Source organism: Micropterus dolomieu, linkage group LG11 (genome assembly GCF_021292245.1).
Source record: "Micropterus dolomieu isolate WLL.071019.BEF.003 ecotype Adirondacks linkage group LG11, ASM2129224v1, whole genome shotgun sequence".
Lineage (NCBI taxonomy): Eukaryota > Metazoa > Chordata > Actinopteri > Centrarchiformes > Centrarchidae > Micropterus > Micropterus dolomieu.
Window position 1 is genome coordinate 9,225,350 of NC_060160.1, and position 24,105 is coordinate 9,249,454.

General features: G+C 40.4%; 1 protein-coding gene and 1 long non-coding RNA gene across 2 annotated transcripts; both read right to left on the bottom strand.

Annotated features, from left to right (window-relative positions):
* Window positions 1–1,813: 1,813 nt before the first annotated feature.
* Window positions 1,814–17,618, bottom strand: LOC123979381 (ephrin-A2-like). The gene is made up of 4 exons (XM_046063288.1): window positions 17,510–17,618; window positions 9,045–9,368; window positions 4,249–4,314; window positions 1,814–2,698 (listed from the first exon to the last, which is right to left on the bottom strand). The coding sequence occupies exons 1-4, from the start codon at window positions 17,616–17,618 to the stop codon at window positions 2,574–2,576; spliced, it is 624 nt and encodes a 207-aa protein (XP_045919244.1). The 3' UTR covers window positions 1,814–2,573.
* Window positions 17,619–20,212: 2,594 nt separating this feature from the next.
* LOC123979441 lies at window positions 20,213–22,292 on the bottom strand. Its single transcript, XR_006827225.1, has 4 exons — window positions 22,191–22,292; window positions 21,247–21,345; window positions 20,972–21,064; window positions 20,213–20,743 (listed from the first exon to the last, which is right to left on the bottom strand). It is a non-coding gene; the product is annotated as an uncharacterized LOC123979441 (long non-coding RNA).
* Window positions 22,293–24,105: the final 1,813 nt, after the last annotated feature.

Consider the following 24,105-nt stretch of genomic DNA (forward strand, 5'->3'; position numbering starts at 1 on the left):
GCTGAGGGAGAAACAGCTGAAGATTGGAGAGGGTGATTTCATCTGAATAATTTCATGCTTTGACTGGCAGTGCTCAGTGCTCACTGTCCCAATACTTTGACGTCAGAGTAAGATTGAATGGGCAAAATGAAGACCCAGGTGCAGCATAATACATGAATACAATCATGGTGTGTGGTTGTGGGGGGGACATTAAATGAAAATTAATTCACATTTCCAGTGAAGAAATTCCACTCACTTGACTTGTTTTTCGAGTAGACAAAAAGACAATCTTTATTTGTGTTTCTCTCCTTGCTCTGACTTCTGTGTTTACTTTTGACTGACTGACTTTAATGACTGAGGTCAGCTTCCACAAAAACACCACAAACAGAAAAGGAGACAAACTCATACATGACGCTCAGACCTGGAGGCATCCTACCACTACCAACCATGGATCACAAACCAGAGAAGAAGAACGATAGAAGGACAGCATCAGTGGAATAGAAGAAGAGAAAACACATTTTTTTTAATCTTCCACAGGCTATACCCCATCACTGAATCCCACACAGGAGTAATTAACAGTGATTTTAAATGCTACAAAAATAAGATGAAACGCGGAAGGAAGTGCTTCCCCTTGTATGTGTTTTCTTGCACGTGTGCGTTTGTCTTTGTACATGTGTGTATGTGCATGCCATGTCTTTGTAAATGTCTAGATCTGCATGTGCTTTTCTACAAATGTCTGCACGTGTATCTATCTGTACATGGGTCGTCGTGTGCGCACACGTGTGTGTTCACAGTGCTTACTCATTATGTTCGCTTCCCAACATTAAAGAAGTCTCAGTCCCATGATGCACACACACTTTCTCTCCCTCTCCCTTCCCTCCTCTGCTCCCTCTCTCTTTGTGCTGTTCCCTTTATAGTCATGTCCATGAATGCTCCCAAAGTCTCAGAGGAACAGTCCTGTTATCAAAGACTGTGTGTGTGGTTGTGTATGTGTGTGTGTGTGTGTGTATATGTATGTGTATGTGTGTGTGCATGCGCATGTGTGTTTTTGTGATGCTATCACACACACCTCGCCTCATTTGCTACAGTCTATGTGCTTCCCTTATTGGTTTAACCCACAGACCCAGGACCAGCTTCAGTCAGTGTTTACGTCCTCTGTGATCCAGCCTGGGCTCTGAGGGCCGATTTCCAGTCAGTTTCACCCTGTGGGTCCATTTATCTCCCGGACCAAGCTAATCCATCAACGACCCAGAAGCCAGACAGGAGAGACCGTGTAAGGAGAGAGGTTGAATTTTCCTTTTGATGTCTGAAAAAGTCTCAGGGAGAGCAAGAGAGTGGTAGCAGGCTGTTTCTGATTTTCCCCATGAAAAAATATATCATCAGTACAAACGAGATTGATCTGAAGTTTTCACAGTGGTCATGCAACTTGAGTGTCGCCTCCTTTTCTCACCTGTCCTCCATTCATTCTTACTTCACCGCCCTCCTGCCCGCCCCACCGTCCCTCCAAATTTCTGACCCATTCATCCTGCCAGTCCAAGAGAACATACTGTAAGTGACCACAGTCATAATAATACAGAAAGACAAAGAGGTGGGTGACCAGTGGTACATTCATACATGAGAAAGTCATGGTTCCAAAAGTCACCCGACCCAATCAACATTAGACAGTGCTGAAGACACCTGTGCTGGCCAGGCTGTGATAAATGCTTTGTTTAGAAACATGAATAAGACAACACACATCCCACCTGAAAATATACATCTCACCAAACCCACCCATAACAACCCCCCACACCCCACCCAACTGAAACAGGCTATGATTATACTTGTCATTATAATGTGGTATCTGAGCTTCTCATAAAAAATCTAACTATATGACTTTTATATCACATTACTGTGAATCTACACTGGGTCTGAAAATATCAACACATATAATATTACATTTCCCATATGGCCGTATTCATTTAAATCTGTGCCTGCATTGTTTCCCCTTTATTTTCTGCACAGGCCGGGTCACTTTTCTCCTTTCCATCTCTATACATTTGCTCTTATTTTCATCGCAGTTGGAAATGGTCCAGATAGCATAGAATTTCAATTACAATGCAAGCCTGGCCACTTCCAATTCTTGGTTTGACGATGGGACAGCAATGTGAGAAAAATCCAATTTTTGTGCATCCAGGCCTATCGCTTAATGCATCCTGCCGTGATTGGATGATAGAAATTGCACTGGAACGACAAGTTTAATCACAGCCACGGCTACATCTACCCGATCAGTGGCCAAGAGTCAATAGTCAAATCAAAAGGACCCCCTGATATGAGTACAGAGACATTTCCCTTGTGTTTTTCAGCTGAGAGGCGCTGTTCCACCCAGAATTTGGGGATCAGAGATGAAGGGCAGCTTCCCAGACAGCTTAAGACCCAACCCTCTCACCCCCCATGGAAGGGGCTGGCAGTGGGGGTGGTTGGTGGTCGTATAGAGGTGGAGGTGGGAGAGGGGAGGACGGAGACAGAGGGCTTCCCTGAGGGGTGGTGGATTTAGAGGGACAGCCAGCCCAGCCCAGTGACCCTGGGTGGGAGCTCCAGGAGAAGAAGGAGAGGGGTCACAGCCAGGAGAAGAGTCCCAGGAGCAGTGAGACCAGAGCAGCAAACGGGGCCATGGACTCTGGCCTCCAGCTTAGACCTCCATCAGTCAGGAAGGGCTCTGGAGAATCATATCCCGACCCATCTGAAATGGAAAGCAGAAAAACGACAAAACATCTGAACTGAGAGGGACACACAGACAGATACAAAGACAAGACAATTTACAAAAAAAAGTAAAAGGTGAATGAACTTATGGAGTGGATTGAAAGAAAGACAAAGGGTAGACAAGTGGAACAAACCACAAAACTCTCACCCTTCAAAAGCCAAGGAAAGGCAGAGAGAAGACGTCAGAAAGGGATGAGGAGAGGAAAGAGGGAGGAGGAGAGGACGACAGCAACTGAGCTCAGCAGGAGGTTTAACCAACCTAATTACAGTTTAATCACAGAGACTCTGAATCTGGAGCAGCTGACACACACACACACACACACACACACACACACACACACACACAGACACATCCACTCACACACATGTGCAAACGCTCACAGCTCACTCTAGTGACAATATTTCACAGATGAGATGAAGTTGCAATGTCAGACAGATTACTTTAACAGCAGAAAAAAAGCAGAATCTCAGAGATGAGCTGCAGCAATGACAGAATTAAAGAATGTATGTTGTTTCAGTGATTATGGAGGAGGAGAGAATTTCCTTCCCCCTTTGCGAGATGTGGAATGATCTGAGCCTGGAAAGCTGCGAAGGCCAACTCTTATCCTTTTACGAAGATCATCAAAGCTGTGTCATTATCTAGGGAGACATTGATTATTTTGTCAGGCTTAGGTTGAAAACTCATGAGGTAGAATCCGCCTTTGAAAAGAGGTACAGGTAGATTTTCAAGATAACAAAAGTCTAGCGTAATGCCTGCCACAATCTGAACTCCATGTATACCAATCTTTTGTTGAGTTATTAAACGGCCAACTTCATGGGCCAACATGGCACACTTGTGTAAGCACTGCGCCCTGTCTACGTCAATCTATATTGGAACTATTTTCAAAAGAGTAGCCAACATCATAACCAGCCGCATGCTGTTTGGTAACTAAGACTCAGTATTATGTGGTGAGCAAGTCAGGCTTCATCTTTTACCACAAGGCTGATGCATAAGGAAAATTTTATTAAAACGTATGAAATGTCTAATATTAAATTAGACTTCTACAGTATGCGATGGGTATTATTATTAGATTGCTGTCTTGTTTCTTATGAGCAGATCTAGCTAGTTGAGTGATGTGGGGGCTTGGTAACATTTTTAGAGAGCACTTTCAGCCTGCTCTGTTCTCTTTCTGCAAGGACAGAAGGTCTCCCTCACACAGAGTGTGATGTGATGTGATTTGATGTGAAGTGCGTATGCCACTTTGTGCCTGTGTGCAATGCGTGAACTTCTGTGTGTGTCTGTGTGTGTGTGTGTGCGCTTATGCCTGCTCTTGTCTGTGTTTTCAGTGTGTGTCTCTGTGTGTAAAGGTGTTAAAGTGTTGCCTGGCTGGTCTGTGAATCAGAGCAGAGAGTGTTGTCAGGGCATTCTATCAGACCTCTTATTCCCCCCTAATTTTTACTTTGATAGCCAATCTGGACCTTTGTGTGTGTGTGTGTGTGTGTGTGTGTGAGTGTGTGTGTGTGTGTGTGTGTAGTTAGAGCGTGACTTACCTGGAGGTCTGACATACACCTTCAGCTTTAGACATGCTCGCCCCACATGGTTTGGGTGAGGAGACGCTGTAAAAAGCAGAGAGATTGAAAGGGGAGATTAGTTGGGAGATAAAGCGATTTGTGCTGCTGATTTCTCTAATAAAGTAATTGAGAAAATTTAATAAAGTTTTTTTTTAATGTTGTTCTATCTCCAAGCTCTATAAGGCTTTTTATTAGGTGATGGTTGGAGTGGGAGGGTAGAGAGACATGTGACCATGATTCTGGGGCAAAAAATCAGATCCACTGCAGTCGTCTTCAAGTGAACAAATTAAACACAAATTTATTAAGTAATATGCACAATTTAAAAGTAGATTTGACACAGGGACCCTCAAAATGACCTCAACATTAAAAGATATAACTGGTGATATTGTACATTCTCTTACTGTTATTTGATAAATCCTATGAAAGGACAAAAACAACAATTAATTCCAAGTCTGACATAGCTCATTTGTTTATGACAGACCTCCAAAAAACACCTAACATATAAATGTGCTACACTGTTACATTAAGTGGCATGTTCCTTCATTATAATGTTCATGGGCACTGTAGTTTATGTTGAGTCAATCCACTATCCTAGTACAAATGTGTATTAATTCTCAAAATAAAATAGTCTCCAACAAATGCACTATTTACTCTGGTTTGAGCAACATTTGCTAAAAACTACAGTGCTCTTTTCAATGCCCTTTTAAAAGATAAAATTATAAATGCATGACCCGTTTTTAAAGATTGATGTCTTTAGTAGGAATGAACGGTTTGGGGGCTGAGTACAGACAGGGTAGCAAAGTCAGAAAGTATTGATAGATGGACTAACACATTTGTGGTTTTAGTTTTTTCAGGTCATTTGTTAACAATAAAGAAAGAATAACAACAGCCTTATCTTTTAAGTAATAATGCCAGGACAGCGCTTATTGCCTTTACCCATTCAGTTGATACTGTAATTTAGTGGTGCCTGTACTCAACAACACATTTAAAATGATTTAAATCACCACAAACCAACTGACACAAAGACCTCTTCTGAATATGCAGACTTTTATACACATTGTTCTTTCTTACTGGCCAATTGTTACAGGAAAGTAAAACACACCTACAAAACTGTAATTAGCTTAATAGAAAAATGTCAGCGATGGTAAATCAAGGCTAGGCATTAGAAAGGAATGACAGTATTTTTTAAGCGAGCTAAACTCAATAATTTGACATTAATGCAGCCTATTACTTCTTTGATGATATTTATGGCTCTAAGCAGTTGCAGAGTTTCTTGTATTTTGTCCTTTTAAGTTCTCTTAAACCCATGCTTCCAAGCTTGTGAACTCCCGTAAACATAATGAGCACTTCAGGCAATGTAAACAAGTCTGGGAGGGATCAGCCCGCACACTGTGAGTCACACTCACATTCATACCTAAGGGAAATACTGGCTCTCAAAATCGACCTGACTTAAATGTCTTTGGAACGGGGAAGAAAATCCATGAAAATTCCCAACAGATGCAGGTCCTCCTTGCTGTGAGGTGACAGTGCTAACCACTGAGCCACCGTGCTGCCCTGGCTGAATGCCAACAAAATGAGAAAAATGTTACAAAGTTATTCAGACTTCAAAGTAGAGTAAATGAAATTGAATCTGGGTTTTTAGTCCCACCTCACTCTGATGTGAAATAGAGCTGGAGACCTTAAAGGAGATGGTGACCAACTCTCTGACCGTTCACACATGCAGACATGCACACACACCCACACACATACAAGGATGTGCAAAAGAATGTGCACACCCACTGGTGCTTGCAGATGTGTGCGTGGAGACCTATTGGCCTTCTCCCTTGAGGAAATCCGCATAGCCAAAGCCCACAGTGACCCAAGAGAGGACCATCATCAAGATCCACAGCGCACAGGAAATAAATCTGACCCTTCCACTGCCCTCTCCTCCCTATCTTTCTGCCCACAACTCCTCCCTCCATCTTTCTCTCTGCCCTTCACCTCTGTTACCCTTTCATGCCGTCCCTATAGCCCGCTTCTGTTGCCTCAAATTTCTTCCTCCTGCCCTCCTTACAGTGCCCAGAGAAAGTGTATAGCGGTCCCCTATGAAGCTTTGTATTGAGCTTCCTCTCCTGTTGTGTGCCTTTGTTTCGGGTTCCCTAGAGTTTTACTGAGAAAGTGAAACTATCACATCCCGAAACACACACACACACTAATTTTCTGTGTGCCTTCCAACAATTTTAACTTTGTCATTTAAAAACAAGTCTTATCTGCTCTCCCAGCACCTCCGTTTCCCAGCTCATCCGCAATCCTACATCTCCTGAAAACCCATTGAAAATCACTCAACCTCATCAGATGGCAGCTGGGAGAAGCAATGGGTGGAGCAGACCTGTCAACATGTCAGCCACATGACAAATGCACACACCAACGTGCACACAAGGGCACACACTCACACAGGTCTGGACACAGATCACCACCACTACTTAGTGGAGTATCTGCGGAGAGGACACACACACACACACACACACACACACACACACACTCATCGAAAGGGCTTGGTGGTTAGAAATGTCAACATGCCTTTGTTTCACATCAGCACTGACCTCTGCACGTATGTGTGACCGTGTGTGTGTGTGTGTTTGTATGTGCATGTGAGACACAGTGAGAAACAAAAACATGTGTGGTTGTCAGTCAAGATGATGGACATGGCCTTTCACAAACTCACAATTGCTTGACAACTGACCCCATAACCCCCCCCCCCCCCCCCCTCACACACACACACACACACACACACACACACACAAACACAAACACACTCCAATCTCGTGGAATGCCTACTACTCTCAGGGGTCCCAGAAACACAATACTATATAGTCAGCAACTATACAACTCTGGAGGGGCCCTGTCCATCCTTACATGAGATTGAAAACAAAAGAGTGTGTGTTTGTGTGTGTGTGTGTCGACTGGCAAAAGTTCAGTACGACATCGGGTGACTGTTATCTTCCCCTCCTTAGCTCTGAGACTCTCGCCTACTGTGTCTTTGTGACAATGCAGACAACTGGGGCAAAGGAATATTTGCAAATACTTAGTACTAATATTTAAAAGTTACTCTACTGACAAATAGTGTTGGAGGCAACACATTACTTTAATCTTATCTTTCACAGTAATTCAGTAGCTCAGCACATTATAATTAGGTTTTCAGTAATTGTATCACACTGCAAAATTGTGTTACTGCATTTTAATTCAAATCTGAACACAGTCATGCTACAACAAATCTGAATGTATACCTGTGTCAGTGTCTGTCGAGGTTCTTTTTTGCCTTTGCTGATTGCTCCTTCTACTGTCTGAACCAGGAGAATATCACTGTAAGGTCGGAATAACTGTTCAAGGGCAGGAAAAATTGGCAAAGAAATATGTCGCACTTGCACGCCGACCTGAAACAGGTGGCAGAGAACCCTCATCCTATTATGGTCATGGTGAGAATGCATCATCTCCTACAAAAAAGGTTAAGGTCAGTTTTCAGCCAACTGTGCAGCAGTAACAGGGAGAAATGAAGAGACCTTTGCCAGGTTGCACAGTGGTAGAAATGCAACTCATATCTGCTGTAGAATCATTCTTTGTTCTTTGTGACAAATTCTGAACAAGACACCAGTGGGAGGTAAGGTTTGGTATGACTTTTAGAGAGTTACACATGGGTAAAGAACTAATGAGATAACTTTGCTAATTGGTTATCAAGTAAAGTCATTTTCATCAAATTACAATTTAAGGCGAGAAATTAGTAATTACAAAAGGATTGCTCTTTGCAAAGTAATTTCCCCAACACTTATCAACTAATGTGTGGTTTTCAAAAGTTACATTCATCTGAGAAAGTGTTGCTGAGTTTGCACACTTCAGCTAGTCACCACATAGCAGCTCGAGACTTGTTCAAACACTTAAAACAACTTATGCATGCATTTTCCTGACAAGTGACCTCTTCTGATTGTGTGAATTGTAACTGTCCTAATAATTTTCTTTCCACATTTTCCCAGCTGGTATGTGGATTCAAATGTTTTGTCACAAGCCTAGCAGCTCTTGCAGCCAACACACACAGAAAAAGTGGCACTTTTATGTGCGGAGCCAGAAACTTTGGACATTGACAGCGAAGCTTTTGAAAGTCAATTTAATGTGCTTTTCTGTGATTACCAACTGATCTTGCACTAAAGTGTCCGGATGCGGTAAATCTATCCCACCCATCTGGCACACCGAGCAGCTGAAAACAATGTTTAAGAGTAATTTGAAGCTACTATTTGTCCTATGCCTGGTGGGGGAATGATAGCTTTTTAACTCTGTTCAGGAAAACAGTCTCAGGGGGCAAGGCCCATCTGTGATACTAATACATCACTTGTTGAAGTGAGGAGAAACATCAATACAGCTAATATAAAAATGATTACAAACTACGCCTGGTGACATTTTTACCACTTTGCTGAGCACACCACTTATGATCTCGACAGAAGGAGAGAGATACATCAAGAAATAAAGAGAGTGCAAGAAAGAGGGGGAGCAAGTGAGAGATGGAAGGTGTATTTATGCACGCCTGTGGGTGTGTGAGCGACATTGTGGCCCCTGTTTGAAAACTCTCTCAATCAACTTCTGTTGACTGCATATTTAGATATCGTTTACAAAGGCATAGTGAAAAGAAGCATGCCTAATACGGACATGTGCATGTTCACATGCGCTCAAAAAACTGACAAACACCCTTTACCTGCACACACAATCTCACACAGAAACACACACACACTGCCTAGCTGATAACCCACAGATGTAGTAGTACTCGTGTCCAGGCCTGAACTCAAAGCCCAGGGAGAAGGGGGTGAAGAGCTGGAACTTCTCTGAGAAGCGCAGGGGTCCGTCAGGACCACTAGGACGGCTACACTCCCAGCGTTTGAAGCCACGCATCCTATGCTGGCAGGAAGTGTAGCCCTCATGGTTGACCATAAACAGAATGTAGCGCTCCATGCGCCCGTGGGATGGAGGACCCTCGTAGTAAGGACAGTAGATGTCCAGATAGTCATTAATGTTCACTGCCACCCTGTACTCTCCATGCCAGAACCTGCAAGACACAGAGAAATAGACACAAAAATCTTTATGAATAAAAATAATCACAAACAGACTCAGGAATATGCATAGAATCTGTGGGCAGAGGTGAAAAGGTTTCAGGAATAGTTTACTGAGGGAAAATGAGAGAGTGAGGCATATATTTTGAGAAAAAAACCCATACAATTCTTCACAATGCTATGAATATTTACTACCTATATTGGATTTCTGTATGATTGCACAGCGTAAAGGAAACTGTGGTGAGTGCCCACTTAGTGCAGTCATGCCTATTCTCTCTTTACTCTTTACTCTTCACTCCCCCCTCCAGGCTCTGCACTATGGATGACAGGGCCTTCAGTTTGGCTGGCTGTAACCTCTGGAATGCTCTCCCTCAGGGTCTGCGCCAGTGCACATCTGTTGCGTCTTTTGTAATTGAAAAGTTACCTCTTTAAATTAGCCTAATTAGTAATTGCATGAAATTGTATGACTGCTATTTTTGTGTTTGCACATTCCAACAGGAATACCTGAGGTCACAGTTAGCTACAAAACAGCAAACCTTAGAGACTCCACAAATTACTCAAGGACACTTCAACAATTCTTTCTGATAGAGGGGCTTCAAACAACCTGAGTTGTGGCGGATTGCAGCAAAAACATCCTAGATTGTTTCTAGTGTTTTTTAAAAACTTAATAAACAAGAAAAAAATCAATAATAATCCCTCTGGCTACGGCAAACGTTTGCATGGTAATCTATTTTATTTCACAGTAATAAAGCTCGTTGAGCTATGCTTCATTCAATTATTAGCATGTTTGGTATATGGTCTTTCTTTCCAGTCAGAGTGCTTGAATGAGCCTTCTTGTATGATCAAAAGAAGTGGGTCATGTGATGGTAGATAGCACACATTATTATCTCAACCCCTAAAGCAGTGTGTAGAGGCGGCTGTGGTGAATGTCCCCTTAGTTCTGAACACATGCAGATCACTGAGGTTGACATGATGAATACAAGTGGGATAGAAGTTACTAAAGAAAAATATTAGTATATACACACATCGTACAGAGCGTATCTTGTGGTAATATATGTGGTAATAATGGTTTTCCTTGCTATAGTCCTCCTTCTGGCACTGATTCAAACAGCTTGTGAAATAATTGCAGGTAACATATGGAAATACATAAGATGGTGCTCAAATTCACTTGATGACTCCCCAGATCCCTTTCAACAGTCTCTAAAAGGGAGTTATTGTTCATTAAAAACATATGGCTGCATTTCCCCCGCCTACATAATACAGACTCTATTTGTGTGTATGTTTTGGTGCCAATGTTGCTTTTATGGGAACTGAACTTCTGCTTACAATCTTGAAGTCAACGGAGTGAAACAATCTCTCTTAAAGGATAAGGGTGCAGATATTTTACATTTTTGTCAACAAATTCCTTTAAAATACCAAAACCAACAATATGTAGTCTGTCTCTCTATGCTTTACGGCTTCCTAGTCTAGTCTGTGGCTCTGTCTTATGTTCTGAGGACATACATTTTTAAAAAGACATACTTTCATCTTTAAAAAATCTAAATAAGATAATTTTTAAATACAGCTTGGCACTGTAGTTTTGTTGTTTAAATCAACTCAAATCAACTCAACTGGCTAATTTATGTGTTTTGAATCATTTTTGGACAAAAAAGTAATGTCTATGGCACAAAGGAAAACGCTACTGTATCTGCCTTTAAGATGCACAGACAGTACTTAGTTAGTTGAATCAATTCATTGTTGGTTTTGGTTCCTGAGAAAATATAGAATATCACACAACTTATCCTTCAAAACATACAGGAGAATCTCGTGTTTGCAGCCCAAATATGATATCTTCTTTTTAAATGAATCTATTAGCAAAGGTTGAAAACTGAAATTAATCAATCAATATTTCACAAATAATGCTGAACCAGGACAGAAAAATATAGTATTTGGTTGACCAGAAGTCTTGAAATATATACACTCTTCGCTTCGTGCACAATTAGGGACGGCTGTGGGTCAGGATGTAAGACGTGTGGTCCATTAATTGGAAGATCGGCGATTTGATCCTCAGCTCTTCCAGTCTGCAGTCTGTGTGAAAGTGTCCTTGGACAAGATACTGAACCCCAAATTGCTCCCGATGGCTGTGCCATTTGTGTGTGTGTGTAAGTGATTAGTTTCTGATGTACAGTTGGAACCTTACATGGTAGCCTCTGCCATCAGTGTGTGAATGGGGCAAATGTTGATTTTTATTATAAAGCACTTTGAGTGGTCAGAAGACTAGAAAGGCACAATACAAGTACAGTCCATTTACCATAACTTTTCATTTGCATACAGCCTTCTGTGAAAAAATACAATACATCAGAATTGTTTTTTAAATGTTTGATTTTTCAAATATTTTATTTACTAGTACTCCATAAATAATATGTTGTTTTTCAATCTTTAACAACCCACATTCATTCAAAATTCAAGTTTCACTTTGAGACATTCTTCAGTAAACCACTGAACATTTCAAAGGCTGTTTAAAACTCATCAGTGACATAATAGCTAATATCAAATCTCTTTGCGGGCGTGTTTGCACGTCTGTGTATGTAACAGCCATTTCTTCTGGTGCTCACCATGGCTACGATCAGTTTAATTTCAAATGTACCATGACAAATACATTTAAGATTCAGCTGCCGCATGTTATCAAATCTTGTTTCTCAAAGCTCAGTAAATTTGAGACACAGGAAAATGTCTTCAATCAAACGAGCATAAACAAACCCAGTTGTCGGCCAATCTCGATGTCTCTGATGGCGCGCATACACACAAACACAGACTGAGCTTTTTAAACAAATTCATCATCTTCCCCCTCACCTTGGCAGTAATTGATTGCCTGGAATGAAGACATTTTGGTCTAAGCACTTTTGGTTAGTAGGATATTTAGCTGTGGGACAAATTATCCCTATAACGGCAGTCCTATCTCTCTACCAGAGGGCAAATCAGGAAGTGAGTTAGATGTGAAATGAGCGCCTTCATGCTTCGATGCCCTATCAGAGCGAGTTTTGCAGGTTCTAAAGGGATCCTTGAACAGATCATTTAGAGGCATTGATCCACTGGGGAGCTCCTCTCGGCTCTCTCTGCTCCCAATCAACTCTGATTAACAACTAAAAGGGAAAGGCAGATAGAAATGGAGGGAGAGATGCGCAGAATGAGAATAAAAGAGCTAAAAAGAAAAAAAAAAGGGGGGGGGGGGTGGAGATACGTGTGGTGTGAGAACAAATGAAAGGGAAAAGCAAAGAGAGGAGGGGGACGGAGGGAGGCAGAGAGAGTAATAATGAGATTGCATAAAATGAGACTAAAACAAGATAGAAAGAAAAGAAGGAGGACAGAAAGAGGAGAGGAGGCCAGCTGGAGGAAGAGCAGATGGAGGAGGAGTTTTTCTGTCTTTCATTTCAATTTGTACGTCTGTGGTTTTCCATCTGAGACAAATGTGCATTGCCTATTGATTGTTCACTGATTTATGTATGACCACCATCTGAACATTAATACTTTAAGTATACAATGAAGTGCAGATGTGTGTTTGCCTGCACGCAATTGTGTGTGTGCGGTTAAATGAAAGCTTGGCAAAGTGAGTCTCGATGAGTGAGGATGCTCAACCCAAGAAAGCGCTAATCTGCCAGGATACATTAGGTTGTATTAAGCTACTCAGTGCACTGCCCTGCTCCTGTGACACTGTCTGCATCCCTAATATGGCCAGGCAAGAGGAAACTGTGTGTGCAGGTGTGTGTGTGTGTGTGTGTATATAAATATGTGTGCAGGTGTGTGCCACCGTGCTTGGAGCTGTTAACCAATGCATGTTGGTGTGCAGTTATGTGTGGATAAGTGTGTCTCAGCATCCCCTCCTCTCAGGCTGTGTGTCATTTGGAATTAAACACACACACACTGCACTGGCCCCCAAAACATGGGAATGCACTTACACTCTCTTTTCTTTCTTCCTCATTGAAGGTATTTGTGTAATGTGTGTGTAGGTAATAGCGTGTCTTTTTAAATTTCATCGTATGAATCAGGTACCAACAAGACAATGGGGAACGAGGGGGTATGAACCAGGTATTCTGGAGGAAAGGAGAAATTTTTGTTAATACTGGTTAGGTACAGGGTACAGTAATGGAAAAAAAATTTGAGGAAATGGTGTTACAAACACTGATATTCTGCTCAACCTATGGAACAATATACAATGTCATAATGTGCTATAAGGTATAGTAGAGTAACTGTTTTGTTTCCCAGTACTGTTTCCCAAAAGGTACCCAGTATTTACAAAAATAAATAGATTCATTTATTTCTCTTTGCACATAAATGGTCAATTGTCATTCCCTTGTTCCCACAGCCCCATCAGTGATCCTGGGTGTGGTAAGAGATGAAACTGACTAAACACAATTTTTCTTTTCTTGATAATATCAAATATGACAGTGCTGTGAATAATTTCCTTGCTTATTGTGAGATGTGGAGTTTGGAATCTTCCTATTCTTAAAGTTTCAGTCCATCCACCCCAAAACACGTATTTATGACTTCTGCCTTCACCCAAATACGCTGGAGGTGAATGGAGTCTCATTTGTGTCAGTTGTCATAGGCATGTAGAAAGTAGGTCCAATGAAAAATGTTCACAGCGAAGGCTTTGGATGATCCAGCTGTATCTTGAAAGTCACATTGCTGTTGAATGTTTTAAAAGTCATTTTTCAATGCTGAGTGCCACAAATTAAAATTCCATTCATCTCCAGTGTATTGGGGGCAGCAGCAGAAATCTCAGAGACAAGTCTAAAAAGAAGAAAAACTAACTGCACAAATGCATACCATAAAATTTTCTTTTGTGATTTCGCAGACCCTTCGAGATATGATTTCACTGGCAAATGTAACAGCAATAACAGTGTAATGACACCCTCGAAAACTGAAAGCACAACAGCAGCAACAGTTAAATTTTCTGGTGCTAACTGCAACCCTTACTGGCACAGTTCTATATATACAGTTTAACTGTTGAACCTTTTGTCAAATTTGTGAACAAGCAGAAATCAATAGGCATCTTTAAACCTAACTGCTCCCCAAATACCCTTGAGGGGCATTATCTGTAGAATCATTTTTTAATATAGATGTTCTGTGATTGTTGATTTTTTAATTCAGTGTTTGTTTTTAGTTTACTGCTAACCCGGGAGATACTTTACTGTTTGGCTAACTGTTATTTGTCTTACTCTTTTTACTTTTACTTGAGGACTAGGTTTAGTAGATGTTGATCTTTTAATGGTGAGACTTTGTTTCTTCCTGGTAGGAGAGACAATAGATGGAGCTAATGCAGCCCATCCAGTTTTATGATGCCTCTGTTTTCACAGTTTCAAGTAACATGGTAAACTGTTATCGTCAACCTTCACTGATAGTGTGCATAGCTGTGCACCTACATGCACAGTGAAGGCAAAACAGCCATAAGAGCAACAGTAAAGTAAGTGACATTATTACCCAATGGGTAATTAAGTGAGCTATTTCAGTCTTATTAAGCAATATTCTTGTTTCTTAAACAAGCAATCGCTGATATTTTTTTGGTCACTTGGCGGCAGTGGAAACAAGTTGTGAACACAACATTGATACCCTGTTAGCAAATAGTTGCTTATTTACACATCCAGCAGATACAGAGCATCATTATGATTCCTTTGGTATCGTGGTTCTGGTTTAAGCTCTGTTTTAGTCTCTGTCAACTGTCTTTTTAGCTGCAAAATGTTGCACTTTGTTCATCAGCTAGTCAATAACTGTTGGCCATTAGCTGCTGAGCAGGTAATGTACAGTGGGATTTTAGAGCTTAGAACAATAAAGTTATGGGTCGGACAGCTGACAATGAGCTGAAATGCGCAATAAAGCTCCAGCCGAGGGAAAACACAGACTCAGGTGATTAATCTCTGTAGGTTCATCACTACAAGCAAAGCCTCTTACAATGCACATTATATTGATTGTAGCTGCTTTCAAGACCCTTTAGTGTATGTGTACAGTTTTGTAAATGTCTGACTTTGGAGATGTAGTGTCCAAAAAAATAATGTCTCAAACCTGAAGACATCATATCCCCCCAATGAACCCAACCTGAGGAATTTGTGGGCATAAGGATTGACTCATTTTCTGACAAACAAAAACTTCCCTAAAACTTATCCCATCATATTAATTGGACTGATGCTACAATAGTGTGATGTAAACTTATACACACAGGAGCTTTAAGGTAGCTTATAGCAAAGCACAGTGTAAAATTATGAAATTCCACTAATCCTTTTACTCATTCTGTGTAAACTTTGATCACCAAGACAAGAAATGATGCACATAGTTCTTATTTTCCTGGTGATAAAACTTCATTATCTTTCATTTCATTTTGTATTTCTGGCATATTGACAGTCAATATAATTTCCACAGGAAAACTTGATAATTAGGTTCAGGATGGATAGGAACCATTTACCATATTTTTTTGTTTTGAAGCCCAGCAGTGTCTTCACAAGAAAGAAAGAATCTCAAAATATTGCCATAAAACAAATTGGGGTTGAAGTGCACATTGTTCAGTATATGGTCTTTTTATTTTTTTGTTCCGCAGTTTCAAGCCATTTCTCTTTAATATAGTCTGTCTGTAAACCTGTGCAATATGATATGATGGTTTGCTTCGTTCCTAATCCCCTGATGTCTCACAGATTCTCCTCACTCTTTTAGTTCAATTGAATTGTCTGGTGAGGTTAGCCAGATTCTGCTTGAAGGACTCGGCTCTTGGCTGCTGGCTCTCATCTGGATGTAGAAGGCTCATTCTGATGCTAGGACCACAATCAGTGGAAAAGAGTCTGTTTAAAAGGGTTTTATGGTATTGTGTGCGCACAACAGGATGAAAAGAAAAAAGTAATTGAGGAGCTTAAAAGTGGAAATGAAAGATTAAAGGAGAAAGGAGAAGAATGGAAGCATGTGTCTTAGTGTGTGTTTGGATGTGTATTTATATACTGTAGATGCAAGTACCTCCACATACAGTTGTAAGGGTGTGTGTGTGTGTGTGTGTGTGTGTGTGTGTGTGTGTCCACTCCTTAGTATTCTGGCACCACTGAGTCATCACAATCATCTCTCAGCATGGCTATGATCAAAGCGTCTGGTTGGAGAAGACTCCGGTGTTTACCATACCTGCCTGCGTCCTAAACAGCAGGCAGGCCAACAAACATCAAAGGACGCTTCACGCTCTCCACCATTCTCTCTCTGTCTACGTCACCACTCTTCCCATCCATAACTTTCTCCTTTTCCCCAGCTTCTCTTGATCTCCCTCCATCACTCTTGCTGATGCGGCATTCACTCTGAAAAAACACTGTTTTTTTTTGTTCTATATGCCATCAACACTTTGGTACAGCAAAAGATGCTTCAAAGAGAAGCTCTAAAAATGTAATGATGTAATGTTTTGACCTACAAGATCTGGCATCAGGCAAACATCCATGTGAACTAAAATGAGGCTATATCTACAGACAAAAAAAAAGACAGATCCCTAATGAAGAAATCACATGATGCCCCTTAGAACAGACTGTAGTCCCATACAGTACAGGACTACTGTATGAGACTAATGCATGTAGCCCTGTAAGGCAAGTATTTGAACAGCCAGTGAAATCAAAGTTCTTATTCTCTTGGAGATTAAAAAAAATCTGTTACTTATTCCGCACACCACTCCATGTTTCTTGGAAGAGGAGTCAAGAAGAACAGGTGGACGAATCAGGTGTGGATCGATTTTGAATTTTTAAACACCCTTACTTCTCCAGTTGAAGGCAAAACTTGGGAAAATTCAACTTGTGTTGCCAACTTCTATCTGCAGGCACAGTGGGTGATACTTTCTGCAAGCACTGAGTTTATCATCATTCTCTTATTGACAGTAATGAATGGGGCATGGGGCTTGTTCTCTGCTGCATACCAACACAAAGAGAGTACACCATTATCACCGGCTAACCACAACCAATTCCAGGCACTGTTGGCCAAGTGAAAATGTGTGAGTCTTTTAAATGTAAAATTTAATAGTCAGCATCTGAAATGTGTACAATTTCACCTCATTTGGCTTTTTGGCAGGAAGAGAGAGTGTTTCGTGTGTGTCTGTAAGTAGCCTCAGTTACATTGTTGCCTCAGTCTACTGCACTCGTCTTCAGTCACTCTCAATGTCTTTCTAATTAACTCCACATTACTCTCCGTTTCTATCTTTCCATCTTCATCTGCTCCTGTCTTTACTTCACTTTTGCTCCTTTTCTTTCCTTTCTTGCTCTCAATCTTCATCTCTTTAAACTTCAGATTCATTTACCCACTCTCCTTCCCTTTTTCTTCTTCTCTCACTCTCCAGGAGCAAAGCAGCATCTTTTGACTTTTTCCTCTTTTCAGTCTTCATGACTCTTATTCCTCCTTCTGTTTTCTCTTCCTTGTTCTCTCGTCTGTTGTAACTCCCCCCCGTTTATTTCTATTCCTCCCACCCTGCCTTCCTTTTTGAATATTTAAAATGACTCCTCTACACACACACACACACACACATACACACACACACATCTTCCTCCTGCTAAGACTCTTCATTCTCTCAGCATGAGGTGTTCCTTTCTCATGCTGTCATCTCTGCCTGCGACTCCTGCTGCATTGCTGCTGATTCTAAGGTATGTGGGGCAAAGTAAATAAGTTACCCCCCATCCACAAACAAATACTGTACACCTACACATATACATACATAAATATACTATAGCCTTTATGGGCACACTGAAACATATTGACCCATATAACACATTCTGACAGAATGTTAACACATACACAATGAGACACATTAACACATGCACAGGGAAATACTGGAATTCATAAACACAGATAAACATGTTTAATTATGTAAATTAGCTATTGATTCTCACTTCTGTATAAACACATGCACACAAAGAACAACCCCAAGAAACAGAACCAACATAACACACATGCATATCATACTGTATTTACACTGAAGCAGGCGTGGAAAATAAACCACAACAGCACACACTCACATTCTCAAGCACAAGTTGTGTTGTTTTGTCACTCTGAATAATGTCGCCCATAGATCGTCGTGCTGACATACAGCACATCTAAAAGGTTATTATGTATTTCTTCAAGACAGGCAACATGTGCCCCATGAGGATTAAGCGCCGCCTGTGCCAATCCCTGGCAAAATCACACACATATGCACACCCTGTAAGAAACAAACATGCTCCCCATGATACATACAGACACATATAACCCAACACCCACAGACTGAATTAACATAACAAACCTTCTTGAAGGAAAATCTCTAGACCCCCTAGAAGCATAATTGTCACCTTGGTGATGTGGTAGCTAAAATATATACACACAAAGTAGAGACAGAATAGACCCAGAATCAGACAGATAGAGTGGCAAAGCCACTGATAGATGGACAAGCAGGACACGTTTGTGAAAGTGGCAAGATGAGTGCTCGGGCACATGTGGCGCATCTGACAAGCTGACAGACAGAGTGCATGATATGCCTCCTTGTTTTCTGAGGGGCATTCACCATAATGTAGCACCGGCTTTGGCACAGTCGACAACATAAACAGCAGTAGGCCTGTACTGGTATCGACAAGGCTGGCCCAAAGTGAAGTATGAAGGAGCTGATGGCTGGTGTCCGAGCACACCAACATTAATCACTGAACATAAAGGGAGGGGGGGTCGAAGACAACAAAGGATTTGTGTCAGCAACCTGCAGAAATGTCACGTATCCACAGAGTCAATGTTTAAAGAAGGAAAAGGCTTATTTATTTTTCATTCCCTCAATACTCATGCATTCTTTAGAATTCATGGTGCAGTTTTAGTTTTTTTTTTACTGATTGGGACACACTTTTGTCTGTCAATCAACATGACCACCCATATTTGGTTTAGAAAAGGGCTGGGCAATAAAACAATAATGATAATTATTGCAATATAATTTTCCTCGATAACAATATAAAAAATGTTCAATATATATTCAATAAATGTTTGATTGAATTAATTTGAATCACAAACAAATTAGCACTTAATTTTTCAATTAAGATATTTTTTTTGTTGAGGAAAGGAACTTGTCAAGTGATCAACTGTTTGGCAGTGTTTGTCACTTTCTGACCATAAAGAAAAGTTATTCCACACAATTCACCATCTGGTTTCTTCAATTTTCACTCAACAGCAAAAATCAGCTTTTAAACCCGAAAGAAATAATGATTTGACATTTATTGTGATAACTATCAATATCAAATGATATTAATTTTTTTTTATTGTGATAACATTTTTGGTCATATCGCCCAGCCCTAGTTGAGACCATTCTTTCATTTTATTCTTTCACACGTTTTGTAAAATATCCAGCCCACATTTTGCCAGGAGAGCAACTTTGCCCACTAAAGGGCAGAACTGCAAAACTTAACACTCCAGGGTTCGGCTCTGTTATAAATTCAGGATCTTTTAACCCAGTATTCAGCACCAGGACTCCCCAAGTCTGGTGACTAAATGCTAAGAGTTCCACAGTCCACACTGTAAAAATGAAAAGGCTGTGAAAACTCAAAATTTCAAGGCAACTTACTGCACTAAATTTTTGAGTTTTGATAGGCTAACTGAAATTCCTAAGCTTTGAAGTTTAGTTGTGCCAACTAATTATGTTTTGTTCAGATAACGTATCTTTCATTTGTATAAAAACTTAAAATTTTGAGTTCTACATACTATATATTCCCATCAAAAAAGTCAAGCCAACTAAATATCTTTTGTTCAGATAACTTATCTTTCATATGTATAAAAACTCAAAATTTCAACTTTCTTACTGCACTCGATTTGAGTTTTGAGGCTAACTCAAATTTCTAAGTTTTGAAGTTTAGTTGTGAAAAAAACCACCAATTTCCACAAACAAAACCGCTTCAATTTCCATGTTTATTTTCAACAAACATTAAAGAAACACATGACTGTATCATTCAAGATGGAATCATGCAAGTCCAGTGTAAACTTTTAAAACAGGCATTTAAAATAGTGTACATGTACATCTGATGACCAATTTCAACATTCATCACCATCAAAAAGAGATGCAATTTTATGTTCCAGAGACTCAGCTTCTACATACTCTTCCCGACCGTTGTTAATTGAACCACTTTTTGCCTGTACCTCATTAAAGTCATTTGATGGTTGGTCAATGATATAAGTGTCAAAGGCAAAGGTTTCATTTTCAGCAATTTCAGGGCAATGCGCAGTCGATTTTTTAAATGATATCCCAGGTGAGTGAAAAAAATGCGCTCAGTCCAAGTTTCTCCAAATTCGCATTACTCACAGAAAAAGGTTGATGTCTTCTTACAGTCTGGCAATGTAAGGTGTGATTTAATGCGACACAGGGCCAGTGAGCTCCTCTTCCGTGTCGTAGTCTATGGCTCAATTGATCTTGTTGACTTGAGCTGACAAAACCGCAGAACCCACGCACATAGAATAACAGCAAGGACAATGAGAAATAAAAGGCAAATTAGTTCATTTACTTTTAATGGATCTATACAACAAAATATTCTCACACACTTTAACAGTGTACTGTGCATGACCACAATGACTTCTATTTAGGCTGTGTATATACTGTATTTCATTAAATTGTGATTTGAAATTTAAACTCTGCAGCAAAACACACACCTTACCTTCTCTAGTGTGTTGCACGTTCCCATGCACTGTATTTACCATCTCTCTCGCACTCACTGGCTACTGGCTCGCGGACTGCGAGGAGATATTCCCTGAAGTCAACAAAAAGTTTATTTCTCATTTACAATTTTTAATTCAACACACTTTTTGTGTACATCAGCTTACAGTCTGCTAGCTGTCTGTTCTGTGTTTTTCCTGAAAAAATTTCCAGAAAATTCACAGCCTTGCCTCTGAAAATTGGAAATAAACATAGCGACTCTGCATGTGAACATACCTATCTAGCACACGGGAGATGGTTGTGGTTGGTGGAACCTCAGTACACCTTTCCCGATGAGACTGACCATGGAGCAGCACCAGCTTCACAGGACAACAGCTGTAAGAATTTAGCATTTGGAGATAAACAAATTAGTTGTTACATTACATATACATTTTGTGAGGAATATGCAGGGTCAATGTTGTCAATGTAAAAATGCACAAATGTATTGAACACTGTGTGGGGGCATGTGCGGGTATACACCATAGACTGTGTAAAAAAAGGTATACACGCGCACAGTTGTCAGTTTATTAGATTCACCAAGAACTAATTGAGTGTAATACAACTCTGAAATAAATCCTTCCTTTATGAGGATTATAATGAGTTTTTAACGGAGTCTTTTTGAGTCATGGTGTAATTTACTGAGAAGTGTTCCAAATATTTAGTCCATCCTATACATGTATAAAAAAAGTACAGTTGACAAAATGTTAAGAACACCTCTCAGTATAACCCCATGGTTAACTAGCACCATAAACAGCCTTCAAATTGACCATTAAAATAAATTAAAATACCTATCAAAGAAAGGTTTTAATGCAGAGCCATTGTATTGCATTGCATGAGTTTTGTCTATGTGTACCTAATGAATTCTAAAGAGTGTGTAAGATAACTAGCAAATGCCTTGACAAAATGGTGGGTGGGGCACACTTAAATACATTTATGGGAAACCCTGTAGGGTAACATTATATGGCCATAAAAAATAAATGAAGGTAGTTGCAATGCACTTCTGAACCATGCATAGCGACTCTGCGGTCCATATAGACATGGAATTTATCAAACCAATGTTTACCATGCTAACATTAGCTGACTACTTAGTTAGCAAGCACATGATTAAACAAAATAATTAAACATGTGACTACTGCAAAGCCAGACTTTCAGTACTATATTCATAATCAAACAAAACTCACCTTTTTGACTTCAGGTTCTCTTGAAGAAAACAGGAGAGCTGTCCTGGTATGTCCAACACTGACATGTGGATGAAAACCCCTGCAGGACTGCTTAGGAAACCCCATTTTTAGCACCACTTGAGTTGCTCAGCTCCAACGACAATTTCAAAGTTGTGCCACCATAAATTTTGCATTTAGACCAACTTTATACAATAAATGTAATAAAGTTAGTTGAAGAAACTATTTTAACAAAGTTTACAATGCTATTAAGTATTTTTTGTTCAGTTTAATCAAAAATCTAATTAAGATGAGCAATTTCAAGTTTTCATTTTTACAGTCCAGGGTCAGGACAAAGAGGATAAAATGTTTTTCTGTCAATGTTTTTCTTATACAACTAGTTAATAGTTATTACAGTAACTACTACACCTTTAACTTAGTATTTACTTACAAGAAAGGATTTACAGGGTTTTTACTATCTGATTAACAGTCTGACTTACAGATTAACAGATGGAGTGATTGACAGAGTGACAACACGATTTTGTAACTGACTGATTCGGCCAGCTAAAAGACCACCAGGCATGTTGGCCCACTGACTGACTGGCTTATTAACTGACTACCTGGATAACAGACAAAGTGGCCAGTCGTCTGACTGTTTGGCTACTAATCTTTCATCACATGAGTGTCAAATTGACAGACTTGCTGACTGTCTTATTAAGTGTCTGTCTCGCTCCAGCTTCCCCCTCTGGTTTAAGGATCTTCATCTAATATGGATGGGTTGATCCAGATTGACGAGGTGAACTAATCCATGTAGTTTGGGTCAAAGCGTTTGAGTCTCTGTGGGTTGGAAGTCACAGAGGGCAGAAGGAGCGAACGGGGAAAGCTGGTGTATAGATTGCTTTGCAGCATCTCTAATGAGTAATTAAACACTTGAATGGAGTCCAATTAAGATACACACTGTGTTTGCAGGCACGCACACACACACCGCCAACCACACACATACACCACGTGTCGACGCACAAGTAAACATCAGCATGTAAACCAAATCAAAGAGACACATAAGCATGCACCCTCATACTAATAGTCACACTCCTACGAGTAAATCCAAAATAGAAACACACAAACACGCAAACACACACACATACTCAAGTCTCGCCACATTAAGTGGAGCCATATGTGCTGAATGTTGTACGTGGTTCTGTATGGAGTGAAGGTCAATGCTGTCTAACTCCCTTCCTCTCTCTCTCTTACCCTGCCTCATTCTCTCCATCTCGATCTCCATCTCTTTCCCTCCTCAGCTCTTTCTCTCTCTCTCTCTCTCTCTCTCTCTCTCTCTCTCTTTCTCTCGTGTTCTGTCCATTTCTCTTTGTGTCGTTCCTTTTTTCTGTCACTCAGTTTCAATTTAATCTCAGTGCCAATTCCAATGTAAAAAAGAAGCAAACCCCCCCAAACAGATTCTGAACCGAGATTGTTCTCAAAAGGGAAATGACAGCATTGGTTTGTTTGTTCGAAAACTTTAAATGACCTGTGTTTACGTTAACCTGACTCTAGTGGACATGTGACTGACCAGGTCAAAAGGCAAAAGTGTTTATCGCTGTTGGACAAACCTGAGGGTTGAGACCAGGGTTGCAGGACGAGACACGATAATCGTCCATAGGGATAACGCAACATACTTTTAACTATGGTATCTCCATGAAGGCATTTATGATGTTGCGCTCATTTGTACACAGTAAAAGTGTGTGCATACTTACTCACCTCCGCCCACTTGGCCAATTGTTGTGTGATTTTTCAGAAAGTTACAGTTTCCGGATTACGCCAAAGGTACGGGAGTGTTTTACAAACACTGTTTTTCAAACTATTTCGTTTGAAGCTTACTGACACCACCACCAGACCTCTCAGAGAGATGGTTAGGTTGTTAGTTTAAATTTCCAACCATCTA

Bases quoted from the DNA above. Each gene is read 5' to 3' on its own strand.
- LOC123979381 (XM_046063288.1), bottom strand. From the start codon at position 17,618: ATGAATCTGAAGTTTAAAGAGATGAAGATTGAGAGCAAGAAAGGAAAG. The intron at 9,369-17,509 runs GTAATGTGGAGT...TTATTCATAAAG, and splicing joins TGGAAAGATAGAAACGGAGA to ATTTTTGTGTCTATTTCTCT. The intron at 4,315-9,044 runs GTGGGTTATCAG...TGCTTTTTACAG, and splicing joins ACACGAGTACTACTACATCT to CGTCTCCTCACCCAAACCAT.